The sequence below is a fragment of the Suricata suricatta genome, chromosome 11 (genome assembly GCF_006229205.1).
Source record: "Suricata suricatta isolate VVHF042 chromosome 11, meerkat_22Aug2017_6uvM2_HiC, whole genome shotgun sequence".
Classification (NCBI taxonomy): domain Eukaryota; kingdom Metazoa; phylum Chordata; class Mammalia; order Carnivora; family Herpestidae; genus Suricata; species Suricata suricatta.
The window spans coordinates 55611853-55635904 of NC_043710.1; the positions used below are offsets into that span (position 1 = coordinate 55611853).

The following is a 24052-nucleotide window of genomic DNA, read 5'->3' on the forward strand; positions in this document are numbered from 1 at the left end:
AGTGAAGGAAATAACAACTAACCTTACAAAGAGTGTCCCAATAAATAAATATCATGTTTATAAAGAATCTAGTCTGGTCATGTCCAATTCATTCTGCATTATAGTTACTAGATTTATTTTTCGAAAATGCAAAACTGTCACTCTTCTATTCAGACCCCCTTGGAATAGTTTTCCATAGCTCTCAGAAAAATGTCCAGTACTCTAATCTGCTCTTCTAGCTTCCTCTCTTATCAGCTCCCATCCTATGTATCCTATGACCCAGCGGTACCAAATTGCTTAAAGTGCCTAAAAAGTGTCAGAATGCCTCATGCCTCTGTGCCTACACAGGCTATTTTCTTGTTTAGAATATAATTTCCCCTTTTCTTGGCTTATTCCTAAATCCTTTGAAACTCAGTTCAAGTGTCATTTCCACTGAGATACCCTCCTTGAACCAAAGAGATGCTGCATCCCTGTGCTCCACAATACCACTGAGAATACCTTTTCATAGTTCTTATGCTTCACTGTAATTGTTTATTTACTACTGTATTCTCTCATAATTTCTTATTCATCTGTGAATTCCCAGGGCCAAGTAAAGAACAAAAGTTGAAAAGAAAGCATCTAGCACATAATGCCACTTGTAAAATGTTAGCTTTTTCCTGTCTGCGTGTGAACCAGTTTATTAGCATGTGAATTTTCTCTATGATTTCAAGATATGTTGACCAGACAGAGGAGATATCCTAGTCTCATTAGCAGGGATGTTTTTCAGTGTATTTAAAATGAGCATTTCACCCATTTTTATTTTACACTTATTGACTGAGAACAATATTCTAGGGAGTATATCACATAGTGTTTGTCACAGAGCAGGTTCTCAAACCACAGCAGCTGAGGCTGGTTCCTCACTTACCACTGACAGTTAAAGTCCTTGCTGACCTCTCCCCAAGTCTGGCCAGGTCCACATAGGCTGAGCCAATCCAACTGTCCGTCTGGTGGGGCCTCTCCACACTGTCATTGCCATAAGCCCGCCACACTTGGATCTCTAACCTTTCTTCCCTGAAATACCAAAGCACTGATGGGCCCCTATTGACTTCTGCTCTTTTGGATGCCTTGAAAGTGACCATGACTTGCTTTTTGTTTGTAGATTCTTTAGGCTTCTTGAGAGGGGTCCAGAAGGCTTCATGATCATAAAATTTGTAGCGGAGGTAGCAGTATATGTTCTTCTGAATGTGCTTTTGGCCAGCAAGAAGCACACAATGGACGGGCAGCCAGAGCCTTGGGGTAGATATGGTGACAGTGGCTGGCTCCTCTTCATCCATCCTGACAAGATTCTTCAAGTTATTCTCAAAGCTCCAGCCTAGTAGCTCAGCAGCTTCCAACACCCGCTCTCTATCTCCAGGATGTGTGAAGGAAACTGAAAGTTCCAGGCCACCCACAATCTTCTGCATGAGCTCCAAACCATGAGGCAGGGCCCCATCTTCTGGTAAAATGATAGGATACCATCCTGTGATCCCTTATGGAAAAAAAATAAGATTTTCAATTATTGTTTTAAGAATAAAAAGATATACCCACTTCCTACTCCAGAGCCACCATCACCCTGGCCCACATGTATCCACAGGGCACTGGAGTTTGTTTCATCTGGTTATTGAAAGACAATGCAATCAGATGGAAGAACAAAGGCTAGGAGTTGGAAGACCTGAGCTCGCTCTCTCTCATTCTAAACTCATCCCCAAACTAGTAGTTCAGTCTAGGTAAGACATTAATTTCTCTCAGCCTTGGTTTCTTTACCTGAAAAATGGGAAAATTAGTGCTAATCTTGCACATCAAAGTTGCTATAATCATCAAGTGAGATAATGGTTTTGGAAGAATTTGAAAAGAAAAGTGCTACAAAAATGTGAAATGGAGGGGTTAGAAAATGGCAGGCAAGTAGGTGGACTCTGGCTTGCCTTGTCCCATGAATAAACTAGATAACTATCAAATCATCCTAAATACCCCAGAAACTGATCTGAAGACTGGCAGAACAAACTTCACGACTTTTAAAGGGAGAGAAGAGGCCACACTGAAGGTAGGTAGGTAGTTGGGATCATAGTTAAAAAAATTTTTTTTAATGTCTTATTTATTTTTAATACAGAGAGAGACAGAGCATGAGAGGGGGAGGGGCAGAGAGAGAAGGAGACACAGAACTGGAAGCAGGCTCCAGGCTCTAAGCTGTCAGCACAGAGCCTGACGCGGGGCTCGAACCCACAAACGTGAGATCTGACCTGAGCCGAAGCCGGAGGCTTAACCGACTGAGCCACCCAGGCGCCCCAAGGATCATAGTTTAGAAAGAAACTACTGCGATTGTGGTCAGGGGTAGGGAGCCATGGTCACATAGAAGGGAGAGAGACTAGCACACAGGGGAGTTCATGGGAAAACAAATCCCCATATCACTTGCCTTGGAAGACAACAGGGGCTGAATTTTGAGAGTTCCTGCAATGAGTGGGGCGTAAAGCCTGGAGTTTTAAAGGTCAGCATGCTTGGCTCTGACAGAGCCCAGAGGGCACTGGGGCTGCTCGTGGAGAGGAGGCAGGCAAACAGCCTGGGAACGTACAGTGTGGGAAATCACACTGGGGCACCCAGTGGGAAAGTTATTCACTCACTTAAGAGCGTGTCCCAGAGAGAGAGTGTTCACAGAGAGACGCCTCTGGAACAAGAAGTTGGCTGGTGTCATTTCCACCCTCCACCCCTCAGCATAATCACAGGGCCACCAGCGGGAACCAGCGCAAACCAGCGTAGGCCAACACTTGTTACCTAACTTGTTTACACCAAGCCGCATACCCCCTGCTCTGGTGGAGCTGTCCCTCCCAGTCACGCTTGCCTCAGTCCCAGCATGACAGGCCCCCTGCCCCAGAAGAATAGCCCAAACCCTTGCTCACACTGTGTTTCCCAACGCGGGAGTTTTGTGGAGCCTGTGTTCTGGTGGGGTGGCAGTGGTGACAGGTTTCATTTCATACACAGACTAGAGCACACCTGGTTAAAATGCACACCACCTTCATGCCAGGGATCAAACAGTGCCCACAATAGGCAAAGAGAGCCTCTGCAGACAACTGGCTTGAAGAATAAAGTGGCCAGGACAAAACAGGAAAGCACACGCACCACATACTAGAGACCCTCCTGGAAGGGCCAAGCCTTGGGGAACAGGAGTAGATTACTCTGCGGGGCACTACAGGACCTCCTCTTCACAAGACCATGACCCTCACGGACAGGAGATATAGCTGACCTTCTAACACATAGAAACAGGCACAGAGAATTAGGCAAAATGAGAAGACAGAGAAACTTATCCCAAATGAAAGAACAGGACAAGGCCACGGCTGGAGATATAAGTGACATGCCTGATAGAGAATTTACATTAATGATCATAAAAATACTCACTGGACTTGAGAAAAGAGTGGAAGACATGAGTGAGACCTAGACACAATACATAGCAGAAGCTCAAGAAGCAAAGCAACAAATTTATGGCCTAGAAGACAGAGTAATGGAAAGAAATAACGCTGAACAAAAGAGAGAAAAAAATTATGCAAAGTGAGAACATACTTAGGAATCTCAGTGACTCACTCCATCAAATGTAGTAGCATTCATACAACAGGAATCCCAGAAAAAAAAGAAAGAAAGGGGCAGCTGATAATTTCTCTAATTTGAAGAAGGAAATAGATACCCAGATCCAGGAGGCATAGAGAAATCCATCAAAATCAATATAAGCAGACTCACACCAAGAAATTTAGGAACTAAATTGGCAAAATATAGTGATAAAGAAAAAACTTAAAAAGCACTAAGACAAAAGAAGACAGTAACTTAGAAGGAAAAACCCCTGAGGCTAACAGGGGATTTTTCAGCAGAAACTTTCCAAGCCGGAATGGAGTGGCACAATACATTCAGGTGCTGAGGGGAAAAATCTGCAGCCAAGAATACTCTCTCCAGCAAGGCTATCATTCATAACAGAAGGAGATATAAAGAGTTTCCCAAACTAAAACTAAAGGAGTTCATAACCGCTAAACCAGCTCTGTAAGACACATTAAAGGGGACTCTTTGAGGAAAGGAGAGACCAAAAATGACATTATAAAGGTAGGAAACAGAAGACCTGTAAAAATGGATATTTCTGTAAAAACTCAGTCAAGGAACTCACAAAATAAAGGGAGATCAGATATGCAACATATACCGAAGAGAGGAGTTAAGAACAAGTTCAAACTTAAATGACCATCAACTTAATATAGACTGCTATTCGCAGAAAAGGTTATATGCAAACCTAATGGTAGCCATATATCAAAAACCACTAAATATGCAAAGAATAAATGGAAAGCAAGACAAATATATTATTAAAGAAACTCAGCAAACCATGAAAGGATCAGAGGAAATCTTCAGAAACAATCATAAAACAAATAATACAATGACAATAAATACATATCTATCATAATTACTTTGAATGTAAACATTCCAATCCAAAGACACAGAGTAATAGAATAGATTAAAAAACAAGACCCATCTATATGCGGCCTATATGAGACTCATATTAAACCTAAAGACACCTGCAGATTGCAAGTGAGGGAATGGAGAAACATCTATAAGGCAAATGGATATCAGAAGAAAGCCAGAGTAGCAATTCTTATATTCGACAAAATAGACTTTAAAACAAACTACAACAAGAGACAAAGGACTCTATATAATAACAAAGGGGACAATCCACCAAAAAGATACAGCAATTATAAATATTTACACACCCAGAGGCACCTGGGTAGCTCAGTTGGTTAAGCACTCAACTCTTCATTTAGGCTCAAGTCATGATCTCACAGTTCACTGAGACTGAACCCTGTGTTGGGCTCCGTGCTAAGCATAAAGACTGCTTGGGATTCTGTCTCTCCCCCGCCCTCTGCCCCTCACCTACTCATGTGTGCTTTTTTCCCTCTCTCTCAAAATAAATAAACATTAAAAAAAATACGTATAGACCCAAATGCACAAAACAGTTAATAACAAACATAAAAGAAACAATCGATGAGAATACATTAATAACTAGCAGACTTTAACACCTCACTTACATCAAGGGATAAATCATCTAAAGAGAAAATCAACAAGGAAACAGTGGTTTTGAATGACTCACTGGAACAGATGGATTTAACAGATATATTTAGAACATTCCATCCTAAAACAGCAGAATACACATTCTTTTCAAGTACCCAAATATCAGTCTCTGGCACAGATCATGTATTAGCCCACAAAACAAGCCTCAACAAATTTGAAAAGATCGAAGTCATAGTATGCATCTTTTCTGACCACAAAACTATAAAACTATAAGTCAACCACAAGAAAAAATCTAGAAAGAGTACAAATATATGCAGGTTAAATACATGCTACTAACAATGAAGGAGTCAACTAGAAAAAAAAGAAGAAATAAAAAAGTACATGGAAACAAATAAAAATAAAAACACACTGGTCTGAAATCTTTGGGATGCAACAAAAGCAGTTCTAAAAGGGAAGTAAGTTTATAGCAACTGAGGGCTACCTCATGAAGCAAAAAAAAAAAAAAAAAAAAATCTCAATTTACCTTTATATCTAAAGGGGCTAGAAAAAGAATACTGGTTTACTAAAACCAGTAAAAGGAAATAATAAAGATTAGAAGAGAAATAAATGATATAGAAACTAAAAACAACAACAACAACAAAAACATACCCTACAGTAGGACAATGAAACCAGGGGCCTGTTCTTTGAAAAAAAAAAAAAAAATCAGCAAAATTGATAAACCTCTAGCCAAACTGATCAAGAGAAAAAGAGAAAGGACCCAAGTAAATAAAATCATAAATAAGAGGGGGAGAAATAATAACTAACATCACAGAAGTACAATTATGAGAATATTATGAAAAACTACATACCAATAAACTAGACAACCTAGAAGAAATGGCTAAATTGCTAGAAACTATAAATGACTAAAACTGAGAGATAGAAAATATGAAGAGACTGATAACCAGTGAAGAAACTGAAAAACTCCCAAAGAACAAAAATCCAGGACCAGATGGCTTCCAGGTAAATTCTGCCAAACATTTAAAGAAGAGTTAATACATATTTGTCTCAAACTAGTCCAAAAAATAGAAGAGGAAGGAAAACTTCCAAATTCATTCTGTAAGGCCAGCATTACCCTGATGCCCAAACCAGATAAAGGCACCACAAAAAAAGAAAACTAGAGGCCAATATCCCTGATCAATACAGATGCAAAATCTTCAAAAATTCTAGCAAACCGAATCCAAGAGTACATGAAAAAAACCATTCAGCACAATCAAGTGGGATTTATTCCTGGTTTGCAAGGGTGATTCAATGTTTGCAAAACAATCAAGGTGATATATCACATCAATAACAGGAAGGGTAAGAACCATATATCAATAGGTGCAGAAAAATCATGTGATAAAGTACAACAACCGTTCATGATAAAAATTCTCAACAAACTATGTTTATAAGGAATATAATTCAACATAATAGAGATCACTTATGAGAAACCCTCAGCTAACATCACCCTTACTGGAGAAAACCTGAGAGCTCTTCCCCTAAGGTCAGGACCAAGACAAGGATGTCCATTCTCACCACTTTTATTCAACATAGTACTAGAAGTCCTAGCCATGACAAGCACACAACAAAAATGAGTAAAACACTTCCAAATTGGTAAGGAAGAAATAAAATTTTCACTATTTGTAGATGACATGATACTATATATTAGAAAACCAGAAAGACTTCACCAAAAAATTGCTAGAATAAACAAATACAAAAAATTTATAGGATGCAAGATACATGTATGAAATCTATTGTATTTTAATACACCAATAATGAAGCAGCAGAAAGAGAAATTAAGAAAACAATCCTAATTATAATTGCACCAAAAATACCTAGGATAAGATACCTAGGAAAAAACCTAACAAAAAAGGTGAACAACCTGTACTGTGAAAACTAAAATACTGAAGACAAAACAAAGAAATGAAAGACATTCCATACTCATGGATTGAAAGAATACTGTTAAAATGTCAGTAGTACCCAAAGCAATCTACATATTCAATGCAATCCCTATCAAAATAACACCAGCATTATTCACAGAGCTAGAAAAAACTACCCTAAAATTTGTATGGAACCAGTAAAGACTCTGAATAGCCAAAGCAATCCTGAAAAAGAAAACCAAAGCTGGAGGCATCATAATTTGGGACTTCAAAATGTATTACAAAGCTGTAATAATCAAGACAGTATGGTATTGGCACAAAAACAGACATTCAGATCCATGGAACAGAATAGAGAACCCAGAAATGGACTCACAAACATATGGCCAACTAATCTTTGACAAAGCAGGAAAGAATATCCAATGGAATAAAAACAGTCTCTTCAGCAAATGGTGCTGGGAAAACTGGTCAGTGACAGGTAGAAAAATGAACCTGGACCATTCTCTTATACCATACACAAAAATAAACTCAAAATGGATGAAAGACCTAAATGTGAAATAGGAAGCCATCAAAGTCCTCGAGGAGAAAGCAGGCAAAAACCTCTCTGAACTTGGCCACAGCAACTTCTTTTTCAACATGTCTCTGGAGGCAAGGGAAACCAAAGCAAAAATGAACTACTGAGACTTCTACACAATAAAAATCTTCTGCACAGTGAAGGAAACAATTAGCAAAACCACAAGGCAACCGATAGAATGGGAAAAGATATTTGCAAATGACACATCAGATAAAGGGTTAGTATCCAAAATCTATAAAGAACTTATCAAACTAAACAGCCAAAAAACAAAGAATCCAGTGAAGAAATGTGCAAGAGACATGAATAGACACTTCTCCAAAGAAGACATCCAGATGGCTAACTGATACATGAAAAAATATTCAACATCACTTATCATCACGGAAATACAAATCAAAACCACAATGAGACACCACCTCACTCCTGTCAGAATGGCTAACATTAACAACTCAGGCAACAACAGATGTTGGCGAGGATGCAGAGAAAGAGGCTCTCTTTTGCACTGCTGGTGGGAATGCAAACTGGTGCAGCCACTCTGGAAAACAGAATGGAGATTTCTCAAAAAATTAAAAATACAACTACCCTACGACCCAGCAATTGCACTACTAGGTATTTATCCAAGGGATACAAGTGTGCTGTTTTGAAGGAGCACATGCACTTCAATGTTTATAGCAGCGCTATCAACAATAGCCAAAGTATGGAAAGAGCTGAAATGTCCATGGACGGATGAATGGATAAAGATGATGTGATGTGTATGTATAACACACACATATATATAAAATGCAGTATTATTCAGCAATCACAAAGAATGAAATCTAGCCGTCTGCAACTACATTTATGGAACTAGAGGGTTTTATGCTAAGCGAAATTAGAGAAGACAAATATCATATGACCTCAGTCATATGAGGAATTTAAGATACAAAACAGATAAACATAAAGGAAGGGAAGCAAAAATAATATTAAAAACAAGGAGGAGGACAAAACATAAAAGACTCTTAAATATAGAGAACAAACTGAAGGTTGCTGGAGGGGTTGTTGGTGGGGTGATGGGCTACATGGGCAAGATGCATTAAGAAAGACACTTGGAATGAACACGGAATGTTATACAAAGGCCCAGAAAGGTCTAGGTCACTAAGCTAACAGTAAATAGGATAGGACCATTATTTCTAGACTGCCTTGGAGGCTGTCTTCTTTTGGGCCTTTACCTCTTTATTCTTCATTTAGTGAGAGAGGGGGGTACAGTGAAAAACAATGGGTGAATCTGGATTTGATTTCTAGTACTAGTTGTGCAGTTTTGGCAAATCACTTAAATTCTGTGAGCCTAAATTTCCTCATCTGTAAACATAAAAATAGTAAGATCCTGTATCCCACACCAAGCAGGGTTATAGTGAGGCTCACACAATATCTGAGAAAATATTTCACAAAATGCTATATAATATAATGGGTATCACCATATTTATTATTTGTAGTAATATCATCATCCACATCATCATCTTTCCTAGAGTAAGATGACAGTACAAGGTTTTGAGCTACTTTGCTTTGCTAGAAGACTTCTGAAATGATTAGGAGAGGACTTAAAACACTTACCAGAAAACTTCTGAGGTGCCTGGGAGAATTCAAAAGCATGTGTTACGGGTCCTATTTTCTTTTGCATATGTTGGAGGGAGCCATGCAAGATCTCTTGTAGGAAAGCAAACGGGGGCAGGGTGGGGTGTAGGATTAGAAAGTGATAATCCAGAATCCTTACCAGATCTCTTGACCAGCAGCTCTTTTGTGGGAACCTTTACTACTCCAAGTAGATACTCTCTGATTGACTGAATACTGGTTATATCACTGGCTATTAAATCAAACAAAAAAGAGAAATTATTTAATACTCTACTGACCAAAGGGCTAAACACTTCAACATGTATTTCCTAGGAAGGGCTATAACCATTCATATCAGAGCCCTTTTATTTTATTATTATTTTAAAAATGTTTATTTATCTATTTTGAGAGAGCATGTGCATGGAAGGGAAGGGCAGAAAAAGAGAGAGAGAGAGAGAGAGAGAGAATCCTAAGCAGGCTCACAAGGCTCAATATCATGAACTGTGAGTTCATGGCCTGAATTGGTGTCGTCAGATGCTTAACTGACTAAGCCACACAGGTGCCCCCAAACTGAGCCCCTTTTAATTCTGGTTGTGATGAGTCATTTGGTGCTCACCTGACTTGGTATCTTCGTGATAAATAGCAAAGGTGACCTCTGAAAACTCCAACAGCTCTGCCAGGAAACAGGCCTCTCCACTACAGTGCTGAGTCACCCAATTACATGAAAATTCAACATGATGGGAGAATTCAGGGCAGAAGGAACAGGCTACAGGGCGGGTTCGGCGCTGTTCTTCCTTGGGCAGGAAGGAGAGATGAGTGGTGACAAAAGCATTGACCCCGACTGTGGCACTGAACTGTAGAGCAGGTTCCAGCTCAGCCAGAGCCCTGTAAAGGGAGAAGGATGGGAATGAGAAGGTAGTAACAGAAATCAGCTGGACTGCCTAGAAAACACCTCCACCATCTCCATGAGGCCACCAAGAACACTAACTGACCATATTTTTCCTATCTAGGCTTTGGGCAGAGTCATAGTGTGCTTTCTTAATAATTGAAATAGCATAATGTATGTGTATGGGGTGGGGGACTGAGTTACCCTCTCCAAGGACACTTCATTTTACTGTCACTGACCTTTAGCCAAAGACTATCAGGAAGCAACAGTAGTTGAACAATTTGGCTCTACTGCTCATTACGCTGAGAAAGAACATATGCCAAGGGAAATCATGGGAAATTTTAGTAAAGAGGTATCAGAAAGGACTTCTAGCACTAGACTCATGATTTGGAGGTCGTTCAAAAGTGGGGCTTTATTCTCTATAGTTGTTCTAATGAATCTTACCTAGAAGGAGGGAAGACTAGGGGCACCTGGGTGGCTCAGCTGGTTAAGTGTCTGACTTCAGCCTAGGTCATGATCTCACTATTCCCAAGTTCAAGCTTCGAGTTGGGTTCTGTTTAAATTCTGTGTCTCCCTCTCTCTGCCCATCTCCCACTCATGCTCTGTCTCTCTCCATCTCTCAGAAATGAATAAAATGTTAAAAAAAACCAATTTAGAGGAGGGAAGACTAGAATAAGGCTAAGGCTGTAATTGGTAAAGCAGCAGCACTCACTTTAGCCAGGATGTGGGGGGGGTGTTGGGTATTTTGTGATTTTCATAATGACCTTGTTTTGGTTTGTTCCTAAACAAGATTATGGAGTAATTTTATTTTTGTCTCACTTCACCATGGTTGCAAAGCAGCCTTGTCTGGTGCTGGTCTTCCGTGAGATCTATATGCTCAGCACAAAAACACCAAGCCCAGCTACCAGTGCCAGGTCAGTTCCCAAATGTCTCTGGAGCTGTTTTTCTCTTTCTCAGTACATATGTTCCACACTGTACAGACAGAATCTATCCATCTTTAACTGACACTCGTTAAGTCTTTAGTGTGTGGGTAGAGTATGAGTATACCTCCTTTGCCCCAACTTCCCCAAGGGTATAAAGTTGATATTTAGGCAAAGAGGTCACCTCTTTTTGAGCATTTTCTGACAGCCCCAAAGAAAATTTAGAAGGGTTCCTTCTTTACTGTACTTGGTGTACATTAGTAGAGGGTAGTAACTTGGAAGTCTGAATCTTGGCTCTACCATTTAATTAAATGTGTGACCTTGGACAAGTTATTCAAACTCTTCCAAGTTTCACCGTCCTCTTTGCTAAAATGAGGATAGCATAGGGATACAAATATTAAAGATGTATGTATAATTATATGATTATATTTTTACTTCTAATGAAATTAAGTAACCTAAAATGATCATTGGTGGGAGACTGGTGTGTTGTCTATACAACAGCATACTCTGAAGTATGTATTATGCACAGGAAAAATGAAAGGGAAATAGATCAAATGCTAGTAGCTAAAAATACAAGGATAAAATGTTCAAGGAGTGTTGTAAAAATTACACTAGAGAATACATACAAAGGAGAGAACCAGTTATGGGCAATAAAAGGGCTCTTACTAGGAAATTCCCAGATATGGCATTGATAAGAAAGGTTTGGGCCCAAAGCCAGTCTGATTTCATTCACTCAATAATTATTTCCTGACCATCTGCTCTGTGTGTAATGCACTGGGCTCAGAGCTAGATACATACAGTGGTGAAATACATGCATATAATATAATTTCTTATTCTCGTGGAACTTAAAAATGAGTGCAGCAGGGTCTCTGCTGTCAATCAAGTGACTATAAACATATGTATATATCTATGTCTGTATGTAGACTGTGATCTCTTCCTTTGGTCCAATTATCTTTTTGCTAGTACTTCACCAGCAAATCAATGAACCCATTTATGTTCATGGAAGTTTCTACTCATCCTCAGTTAAAGATCAAATTAGTTAAAAGACTCACATGAGGGGCGCCTGGGTGGCTCAGTCGGTTAAGCCTCTGACTTCGGCTCAGGTCAGATCTCACGTTCGTGGGTTCGAGCCCTGCGTCAGGCTCTGTGCTGACAGCTAGCTCAGAGCCTGGAGCCTGCTTCCAGATCTGTGTCTCCTTCTCTCTCTGCCCCTCCCCCCTCTCATGCTCGCTCGCGCTCTCTCTCTCTATCAAAAATAAATTAAAAAACATTAAAAAATTAAAAAAAAGAAGACACATGAAAAAGAAAGAAGGGGTCTGTTTACACAGACATTGAACATGTATTTTTAGGAAGACCACTGGCACGTAAGATGAGGGTTGGTGTCTTTTGATAAGAGAAGGCTAACTTTTGAGCACCTGCTATCTGGATATCGAGAATTCCTTTCTTCAATAAATGCAATGTAAAACTTATTTCTGATTTTTACTAATATTCCACTGGCTAATAAAGGTAACATTATTTATACAAATTATCTGTACAAATGGAACTAATTATCTGAATAGTAGTTAGTAGTTTATAAAGGAACTTCGTATTTGTTAATTCTTATACTGATCCTTACAAAATCAGGAGAAGTAGTTATAATTTCCAGTTTTCAGATGAAGAAACAGACCCAGAGAGGTAAAGAAACTACCCGAAGATCACGCACAGCTAGTGAGAAATGGGGATGGGTCCAGTGTCCAGTGTAATTTGTTTCCATTATACCATGTTTGTCTCGTATTTCACAGGCCTTTCCCAAATTATCAGAAGAATGTAGTGTTAGAACTGGCCTGGCTTCTTGACCTTCCTTCTTGAAACGGTAACACAAACTGAATGCAGGACTTACAGGAAACTGCCTGCCATCTGATCTGACCTTCCCTATGACCCACAGAGGACGGACTACTGAGTTTCTTATCTATTACGCAGTCTCTCAGATATCTACTAAGGTATCTAAACTCTAAGTTCTTCTCTGCCAGTTAAATAATAATTATTTACAGATTCTGACCTTGGCTGGGTCTTACACAGAACAGGTATTCCATACACACAAGTTTCATGCCTCCTTACATGTTCTTCTCAATGAACAGAATAGTTTTCAGCTCTCTTGGGTATTTTGACAACTCCTACTCTTTTTTCAAGACTCAGATTAAGGAGGGCTCAGAATGCCACGTTGAGCAGGTCAGAGTTTATCTTGGGAACCAGTAGTCCCTAAAGTCAAGTATGTACAACTTAGGGGTTTATATATAGGATATCTACTTGAGAATAGGAAGAAAATATTACCACTTCTATATTTGGTATCATACATGTTAAAGTTTTATATATGCTGTCGTAGACTTTATAACATATCATAATATAGTAGCACATGAAGATGATTTATACCTAAGTACCAGATATTCAGAGGGCATGCTGGGTATGTTAAACTTCTATTTATATTTATTAAGTTTACTTATTCATTTTGAGAGAGTGAGCATGTGCAAGTTGGGGAGGGGCAGAGAGAGAAGGAGAGTGAGAATCCCAAGCAGGTTCCACATTGTCAGCAGAGTCCAACGTGGTGCTCGAACTCACATTCCCTAAGATCATGACCCATGTCGAAATCAAGAGTTGAATGCTTAACCAACTGAGCCACCCAGGTGCCCCTTATTTTTCTGTTAATAGGAATGCAAAATTACATTAAAATGCAACTTTAATAGGAATTAAAATTAGGAGACAATTGCTACTGACAATGGAAAACCATCAAAAAAGTTTTAATGTGAGGGAATGACATGATTAAAACCTGCCCTGGTATCACAGGCACTAAAATGTTCTCAAGCAATCACTGGAATTCCATTTGGAGAATTCGGTGATGGAAAATATTAACCAGGCTGAACATTTTACGAGTTGCCTCAGTGTCAGATCTCACATGGCAGTTATTGAATTTGTTATTTACAGACTGCGAAGTTAAAGGCAAATGATCGGACTCTAAGTTACAAGGAAAAAAAGTGAGGGAACATTTGCCTTCTTTCTTGAACTCGTGTTCAAGAAAGTCAATAGTAGAAGCATGACTTAGTTTTCTTTCTCAGTGGGCCCCTATTACACGTGCTAGAATTATGCTATGTGGTGGCAGGGGGCACAGAGGAGTTCAGGCAGTGACTGGGGGAACTCATAGCCTACTGGAGAAAGTCATCTATACAAATAACTGCAACCAAGGTGCTAACAGACAAAGGATAAGGCACCAATTCTAAGTGTAGGAAGACATACAGGAAAAGTTGCAAAGAAGCTGAAAAGTCAAAAGAAAACAGAAGTTTGTTTAGTGGACAAAAGGAATAAGAACACGCAAGGTAGAAAGAAGTATAAACAAAGGCCTGAAGGAGATTTAAAAAAGGCTGTGCTATTTATATTTAGAAACAGTGACCCAGGCAGGAAAAACAGCAAGACAAAATTCCTGAGAAGGAAATGAATTTGGTGTGTTCAGAAATAATAAAGTCAGTGGTTAGAGTAGAGTAAACAAAGGGAGATGAGCAGGAGAAAAATGAAGTCATAAACATAATAAGGAGCCACACTTTCCCCAGATGACATGATACTCTATATGGAAAACCCGACCAACTCCACCAAAAGCCTACTAGAACTGATCCATGAATTCAGCAAACTCGCAGGGTACAAAATCAACATACAGAAATCGGTTGCCTTTTTATACACCAATAATGAAGCAACAGAAAGAGAAATCAAGAAACTGATCCCATCCACAACTGCACGAAAAACCATAAAATACCTAGGAATAAACCTAACCAAAGATGTAAAAGACTTATATGATGAAAACTATAGAAAACTTATGGAAGAAATTGAAGCACACACAAAGAAATGGAAAAACATTCCATGCTCATGGATTGGAAGAATAAACATTGTTAAAACGTCATTATTACCCAAAGCAATCTATACATTCAATGCAATCCCCATCAAAATTGCACCAACATTCTTCACGAAGCTAAAACAAACTATCCTAAAATTTGTATGGAACCAGAAAAGACCCCGAATAGCCAAAGTCATATTGAAGAAGAAAACCAAAACGGGAGGCATCACAATCCCAGACTTTGGCCTCTACTATAAAGCTGTCATCATCAAGACAGTATGATACTGGCACAAAAACAGACACATAGACCAATGGAATAGAATAGAGAGCCCAGAACGACCCACAAATGTATGGCCAATTAATCTTTGACAAAGCAGGAAAGAGTATCCAATGGAAAAAGACAGCCTCCTTAAACAGGGGGTGCTGGGCAAACTGGACAGCAACATGCAGAAGAATGAAACGAGACCACTTTCTTACACCATTCACAAAAACAAATTAAAAATGGATGAAGGACCTGAACGTGAGACAGGAAACCATCAAAACCCTAGGAAAGAAAGCAGAAAATAGCCTCCTTGACCTCAATGGCAGCAATTTCTTCCTTGACACATCCCCAGAGGCAAGGGAATCAAGAACCAAAATGAACCTCATCAAGATAAAAGCTTCTGCACTGCAAAGGAAATAATCAAAAAAACTAATAGGCAACCGACAGAATGGGAAAACATAGTGGCAAATGGCATATCGGATAAAGGGCTAGTATCCAAAATCTACAAGGAACTCACCAAACACCATACCTGAAAAACGAATAATCCAGTGAAGAAATGGGCAGAAGACTTGAACAGACACTTCTCCAAAGAGGACATCCAGATGGCCAACAGGCACATGAAACAATGCTCAACATCACTCATCATCAGGGAAATACAAATCAAAACCACACTGAGATACCACCTCACACCAGTCAGAGTGGCTAAAATGAACAAATCAACTACAGATGCTGGCGAGGATGTGGAAAAACGGGCATCCTCCTACACTGTTGGTGGGAAAGTAAACTGGTGCAGCTGTTCTGGAAAACAGTGTGGAGGTTCCTCAAAATCAACAATAGAACTCCACTATGACCCAGCAACAGTACTGCTAGGGATTTACCCAAGGGATACAGAAATGCTGATGCATAGGGGCACATGTACCCTAATGTTCATAGCGGCACTTTCAACAATAGCCAAATCATGGAAAGAGCCTGAAAGTCTATCAACTGCTGAATGGATCAAGAAGATGTGGTACATATATATACAATGGAGTACTACATGGCAATGTGAAAGAATGAAAGCTGGCCATTCATGGCAATGTGGATGGACCTCGAGGGTGTCATGCTAGGAGAAATAAGTCAGGCAGAGAAGGACAGATACCATATGTTTTCACTCACAGGTCTAACAGGAGAAACCTAACAGAGGACCATGGGGAGGGGAAGGAGGGAAAAAGAGTTAGGGAGAGGGAGGGAGGCAAATCATGAGAGACTCTTAAATACTGAAAACAAACCGAGGGCTGAAGGGGGAGAGGGAAAAGGGAAGGGAGGTGATGGTCATGGAGGAGGGCCCTCGTGGGGAAGAGCACTGGGTATTATATAGAAACCAACTTGACAATAAACTATTAAAAAAAACATAATAAGGAGACATATCACGTTGGGTCTCATAGCTATTTAAGTAGTTTGACTTCGAATAAGATGAAAAGTCACTGCTGGGTTTTAAGCAGAGGGGTGTCAAGGTCTGACCTAAGTTTTCAGAGGATCACTGGTTTCTGTATTGAGAAAAGACTGGAGGAAAACAAACAAGAAAAATGGGAGGTGAGACTGGATAGGAGATTATAGAAGAGCTGTAGTCATTGGCCCTGGCCTGGTTTGAGGGTAGCGGATAAGACTGTAATTAAGTGGCCAAGTGGGGTTGAGGGTAAGATTGTGGGGTTTTTTTTTTTTTTTTAAGGTTTTATTTTTAAGTCATCTCCACACCCAATATGAGGCTCCAACTCATGACCCCGAGGTCAAGAATCACATGCTCTTTTGATCAAGCCAGCCATGTGCCCCAAGATTGTTGACCAAAGTCAAGGAACTAAGTTGCTAATAACAGTTGAAGTACTAAAGGTTGCAAGTGATCTACTCATTTATACTTTTACATGCTTTCTTAAGAGAGAAAGAAAAAAGTAAAGTGCTTACTGAACTGGAAATTGTCCACAAGGAAGTTTTGCATATGTGAGCATCATATACTGTGTGATTGCAGTGAAAAAAGATGAGGTGGACTTACTTGGCTGCTGCTTGCAGACCACAGGCTCTGATAATCTCTACTGAAATAGAGACAGCTCGGGCAGCAACAACTCCCTCTGCTGTTCTAGGAGTACGCCTGTACCTTAGGCCTACATCCAGTAAACCTGAAGAATGAGGACAAAAGGAAAAAAGATGGAGAAGTTAGTTTGCACAGTCTCTGTTCTCCCAAACCCCAAGTCCTGGTCAGAAGGAAGAGGATAAGCACCTCAATCCTAATGAACAATAAGGGGCTTCAGCAGTGAGGTAACATGTCCATGGCCAGAATCACTTTATATTATAGTACTTTAGGATGAATAAAGGCAGCACGAAAGTTACTATTTTCACTTTACATCCAAGAAACTAGGCTCAGACACTGAACTGCTTGTCAAGATTGCACAACTATCAGAGGCAGAATTTAATTCCAGATTTTTTTTTTAACTTCCAGTTATCCTTAAAGAATTGAGAGAGACTCCAGCCTTTCTTTGTTTTTTTAACCTTTTCACACTTATACTTCTATCACCCTTGTACCACCACCACTTGAAACATCCTTTACATGCCATCCTTTTATAAAAATTCTACCTTTAGGGGCGCCTGAGTGGCTCAGTCGGTTGAACGTCCGACCGGCCCAGATCATGATCTCACAGTTTGTGGGTTCGAATCCCGCGTCAGGCTCTGTACTGGCAGCTCAGAGCCTGGAGCCTATTTCAGACTCTGTGTCCCTCTCTCTCTGTTCCTCCCCTGCTCATGATCTGTCTTTGTCTTCCAAAAATAAAATAAATGTTAAAACAAAATTTCTACCTTTATACTATCACATTTCAGAGAAAGCTTTAACAACAGAACTGGGGTGCCTGGGTGGCTCAGCTGGTTAAGCATTCGACTCTTGATTTTGGTTCAAGTCATGATCTCATGGTTTGTGACTCTGAGCTCTGTGTGTGTCTCTTTGCTGGGAGCACAGAGACTGCCTGGGGTTCTCTCTCCCTCTCTCTCTGACCCTCCCTCACTTGTGTGTACATGTGTGCTCTCTCTCTCTCAAAAATAAAAAAATATTTAAAAATAATAAAAGGGGCGCCTGGGTGGCTCAGTTGCTTGAGCGTCTGACTTTGGCTCAGGTCTCACAGTTAGGATCTGTGCTGACAGCTCAGAGCCTGGAGCCTGCTTCAGATTCTGTCTCTTTCTCTCTCTCTCTCGTTCAAAAAATAAAAAAGCATTTAAAAAAATTTAAAAAAATAATTAAAAAAATATATATTTAAAAAAAAAAAAACAAGAGAACAAGCTGACCAGTGACAGTCAGGAGGAACAACTCAGTCTTAACTACGGCAAGATAAAACCTACTGTTTTGGTAGATACTCTCCACCAAGCAAGCACAGGAACTTGATTTGGGAGGCTAAATCTAGTTATTTGATTAGGTACTTGGGGGGGTAGGTCATTCTGGGGAAGCAATTAGGATGTAATTCACTTGATCTTAGCCAAAAGGCTGAGAAGCGATTAGGATGTAATTCAAAAGTCCAAATTCTAATGAATCCCTTCTAACTTTAAATCCTAGCCTCTTCCACCCTTACAGTGAATTTTCAGTTCATGCTAACTGTACTCTACCAATCCCATATCTGCTCATGTTGCCTTGGAATACTAATTCTCTGAATACACCTATGTAACACTTAGGATTTATGCTGTGAACTTCTTAAATGCTTGCTGAAGTTAAAAGTGAAATGAGAGAAGCAATGGGACAGTCCATGGAAATGCGAATATTTTAAAACTGTAGGCAAAACTTGCACACAATACATTCATACATTCATTTTTTTAATATATTCATTTTTCTAAGAGAAGGTAGATCATAATTTTCATCAGATTCTTAAAAGGGTCTCACACAATATAAAGGGATATTTATATGTACTAACTTCAAAAGGGAAGGACAAACCAATCTTCAATTACCTGATGACTGGTTCCTCAGTTCCTTCCTGCTCTCAAGCCTGGGAGTTAAAGGGAGATTAAAGGTCTGTATTCCCACATCCTCATGGTGCTGCATGGTTACCATGGCACAGATCCTTGATAATGGCAAGGTTCCTTTGGCGACCATCTGGTCTCTCACGTTAGGATAATAGTATCTGTAAGCCACAAAAGCACAAGCTATCAGTTGGAAGAATTAGGTGGATAAATGATTCAATTTGCCCAAGGGATCAGCTTTTGGTATCAAGTTATATTTTGTGCCTGATTGCTCTATATCTGTGGTATATAGCTGTGGTCACATCTGTCTAGATTTATTGCCCACCATGTGGAGGAAGAGCTCCATAAATTATACTCTGTGTTCAGAACAAAAACCAGCTTCCTACAAGCTTTCTGTTTGGATATCTGCACCTGACATTGACTTCTGGGAGTAGCCACTTTTAAGAGCATATATCCTGTACCAGTGAAAGTGGTTCCAAATGGAGTAGTCCCAATCTCTTCTATGGCTTCAGGCCTACGTCCCTCAAATTTAAAGGATCTGTTAGTATCTACAGTACTTCCTTCTCCTGTCAAAACATTCCATCTTATTCCAGTTTTAAATCAAACCTAAATTCACCTGATTGTTTTTGGGAAAAGTTTCTCGCAAGTAGATGGTACTTAGCCCTAGTTCTGCTGATACTGTTTCTTCTTTTATATCTATACTCCCTTTGTCACTTCTTGGGAACAGGGGTGCAAAGGAGACTGAGCCATTTTATTTGTGTCAAGTCAGTTACATGAATGGATTTATATTTTACAAAGGCTACTTTTTTGGTCGTGGGAATGTCAGATTGTAAGAAATGAGTCTAGAAGCGGGGAGACCAGTCAGCAGGCTATCAGTAATTTAGGCATGATGTGATGAGGTCCTGAACTAAATATGGCATAACAAGAAAACAAGCAACTGAAATATTTAAGAGTAGTAGGAGGTTAAACTGATAGAACTTCACTTCCAAAAGTAGTAAGTGGTTAGAACCATGAGATACAACTGCTCCCAAGAGCCTAATAGTTTAGCAGATTTAAGTAAAATCTGGAGATGAAACACTAATTAGCCAGATAATATATAATAGGGTATAAGGGATTGCTTAGCTTCCTTATAATTCAAGCTACGATGTCAAGGGAATGATGCTCTATGATTCCTTTTTAGGCACAAAGTTGGTTTCACATTATACCTGCACCAGATTTCAAACTGGACTCCACCTCCGGGCATGGGCCCTTGTGCAGAGAAGGCACTCAGCAGAAGCCTTTGCACTGGAACTTCAGCTGGCAACAGGAGAGAGTGATGGTGCTCACTATTAAAGACGGGATCTGGAACACAGAGTGTGGTTCCAGATCTGAAAGGCTTCAAAGAGATTCCTTTGGAAAAGAAAAGCGATTCAGAAAAATCCAACACAGCATTTAGTGCTTTATCTGTACCAAGACACTACGCTAATATTCTATTTCGATTTCATCTTCACAATACTCCTGTGAGGAAAACAAAGCAACTATTATTATTCCTACTCAACAGATAGGACATGGACATACTGAAGTTACATAGTGAACCCCAATGTCTTAGAGGTGGGAGGCCATGCACCTGGGACCAGAACCTGTATCTTCCATGTTATTTCTATCAAGGTCCATTTCCATAGTAGCTATGGTCCTCCAAAGGTCCTGTGATAATAAAGAAGAGATCCCTTCATGGCTGGACAATGTCTAATGGTTACAATTTCTCCACACCCTTGCCAACACTTGTTAGTCTGATTTTTGTTTTTGTTTTTTCTTAAAAATTATTGCCATCTTGGTAAAAAGAAGTGATATCCTGTGGTGGTTTTGGTTTTCATTCCCTAAGTGACTAATGATGCGGGGTATCTTTTCATGTGCCAATTGGCACCATTTATATATCTTAGGAAAAATGTCTATTCAGATCTTCTGAATATTTTTAATTAGATTGTCTTTATATTATTTGTAAGAGTTCTTTATATATTCTGAGTACAAGTCCCTTATTTGAACTCTAAATACGGGCAGTGCTTTTGCAATTATTTGTGGACATCCTCAGAATGGGAAAAAATCTGAGTCACCTGACTTGATCATTCCCAGTTGAGCTTGGACAAGGGGACACTGTGCTTTCTTGTTTTAGCTCTCAGAAATGATAAGATGATGGAGTTGGTAGGGGGTAGCATAGTGTAGTGCAAGAATAGCTTGTTCTGGGGCCCGCTGGATGGGGTCTGAATGCCAACCATGTTACTGTTCCTGGGGCAGCCTCAGTCACTTAACATTTATCTCTTTTATAAAATAAAGAAAATAGAATCTACTGGAATACGTTCTTCTAGGATTTACAACTATGATCTATGTGAGATATATATGTATATATTTCTCCTAAGAGCAATGGTTTGGTATTTCCTAATTCAGTGTTTGATGCTGTTATGTTATGTAGAATATAACTACCATGAATAATGAGAACCAACTGTATATGTATGGATGATAAGAGTGAGCAGGCAAAATATAAATAATAAGTGGGATCTAGGTGAAGGGTATTACAGAAGTTCTTTGCACTATTTTTGTTAACTTTTCTGTAAATCTGAAATCATATCAGAATAAAAAGCTACAAAAAAAAAAAACCCAAGAAAAGAAAATTTGAAACTTAGCCTATCTCCTGTACTACCCAGGTAAGATTTAAATCATTTAGGGAACTCAAAATTCACTCAGAAAAAAAAAAAAAATCCTAACTATAGCCAATTAAAGAACCATACAAAAATGAGAAAGCCTAACCTCCTAAACCTACCGTTTTCAAGGAACTCTGGTCCTTTTAGCACGCTGGATTGAGAGTCTTGAACTGGAAAGTAGTACTGAACATAACAATCTGCTTCTCCCCAGACTGTTGCCTGAAGAGGGGCTAGGCCTTTAATGCTCTCTACATGGAGCTCAAAGTGATGTTCCATCAATCCATTTCTTTGGTCCTCTGCCTATTAAATGAAACAGAGATACTGGTGAGCTTTAAAGAAAAAAATATTCTTAGACTATTCCTGCTTCTCTATGAAATCTGAGTGCAAATGAATATTCATAATTACCTGATACTAAAACAGATACTTAATTTTCATTGTGTATAAATCTCATGACTGCTCACTGTAATCAGATCCAGCTGGATTTACTCTAGACTGTGAGCCAGGGTCAGTATTAGGAAACCTATAAATGTATTTCAGTGCATTCATAGAATAAAGGAAAGAAACAGGGCTATCTCAATAAATGCTAAAAAGGTATCTAATAAAATTCAATCAGCTCCTGATTCTTAGCACATTAAGAATAGCATACATGAAGAATATCTTCATAGGATAAGGAATACATATGAGACGCAAACAGGTATTAATTTACATACATTTTTAATGACGGTGGGAAAAACACCAAGACTAATGGTAAGGACTAGTCAGGGAGGTTGCAAACAGACGGTTACTAAAAGTAACTTCTACTAATAGCGACTTAATGTTTTTATTATTTACTATAGTCAGGCACTATACTAAGCCTTTGACTTGCAGTAGTTAATTTAACATAGATAGCTAACAACAGTGGAATAAGGGTTTGAACTCAGGTAGTCTGACTCGAGCCAAGGCTCTTTACTTCTACTCTTATACAGCCTCAACAGACACAAGACAACTGATAACTGGGAATATTCAAAGGGGGGAATTCAGGATTCAGATACGAGTCAAATTGTATGGTTTATATGTGTTTAACATTCTAACTACTGATCCCATGAATATGGAACAGAGATTGCATAATGTCTTTGCTTTGTATTCTAAAAACATTTATCAGCAATATCTGCTCCAAAACCTTCCTTAGAAGAAACAGGAAACTTTCATTTTGATTCCCCAGAAAAGAAAAACAATCTCAGTAGCTACTTAATTTGGCTGTACAGTATTAGAGTAATTTATAATTCAGTTCTGAAGATGCTGCAATGGAGGGATATGAGGAAATACAATTTATTTCTAGATATAGATACAGGAGGAAAAACTATTTATAGATATCTTTCAGAGCTCTTTTATGCTCATAATGAGTAATATTTTCTAACTTTTGGTATGGAATTTAACAAAAACTGAGTCTACACTGCAAAGTGAGGGCCATATATAATATCTAAAATAGACGGGAATATTATGATAAGTTTTCTGTATTTATGCTTTTATGTCATTTTCAAATTTTAAAAGCTACTATTATCTACTGGTAGACACTAGTCTAATCTAATAGATTAACAGAAACAATAAAGAAAAGTTTCAAGTTCATAACGTACAAATAAACAATAACCTAGTCATAGACATTTTCATTTTCCTAATAGTTCTTTCTCTGTCCAGAGACATCACATTTGTCATTCAGATTCAGATCAGAAAATATAACATACTTAAATCATGTGGAGAATGGGATTTGGCTACGCTAGAAAGGACACCAAAGGTAAGATACTGTAGTACATGACACTGGACTTTGAGTCAGAAGGCCTGTGTCTGAACTCTGATTTTCTCATTCTTAGCTATGTGACTCTGGACAAGTAACATAACCTCTTTGATTCTGTTTCATCACTTAAAAAGAGAATAACAATGACTCACCTCATGTATGTTAAGGAAATAAACATAAAAAGTGTACCAATGTGCTTTCAGAATTGTCCAGCACTGTACAAATTATTTTTAAGAATTTACTGGTAGAAAAGCAAAGAATTTCCCTACAACTTTCCAACTGGATTTGACTGAGAAACAGAGTAGAATTTGCTGGCTTACATTTGGGATCATTCTCAACCTCCTACAGCCATTTCGTCCCCCTTGATTATCTTTTTTTAAATTAAGACGTTTTAAATGCAGTTTTACATTCACCCCAATTTTTAAAAAGGTAATTATGTTAGTAAATTAAAGGATTAAGATGTGGCTGTCCAATTAGAGTTTCTTTATAGATTCAAAAAGCTCAAAGGGACACAGATATACATTTAAATCATAAGAAATAAATAATTCCTTTAACCTACAGCAAGCATTAGGGTGCAAATATGTTTCTTTTTGCTAATGAAATAGGGATCTGGGGCAATGGTTTCACTAAACACGCAAGATAAA

General features: G+C 38.9%; 1 protein-coding gene across 2 annotated transcripts in view; it reads right to left on the bottom strand.

Annotated features, from left to right (window-relative positions):
* C2CD3 (C2 domain containing 3 centriole elongation regulator) overlaps positions 1-24052 on the bottom strand; it is a 140624-nt gene that overhangs the window by 54514 nt on the left and 62058 nt on the right. For both annotated transcript variants that reach the window (XM_029956599.1, XM_029956600.1), the window contains 7 exons: positions 21757-21937; positions 20168-20351; positions 18951-19123; positions 17023-17146; positions 9689-9957; positions 9236-9325; positions 884-1486 (listed from right to left, as the gene is read on the bottom strand). In XM_029956599.1, the coding sequence (XP_029812459.1) occupies positions 884-1486; positions 9236-9325; positions 9689-9957; positions 17023-17146; positions 18951-19123; positions 20168-20351; positions 21757-21937 (1624 nt within the window). The remainder of the gene's footprint in view (positions 1-883; positions 1487-9235; positions 9326-9688; positions 9958-17022; positions 17147-18950; positions 19124-20167; positions 20352-21756; positions 21938-24052) is intronic.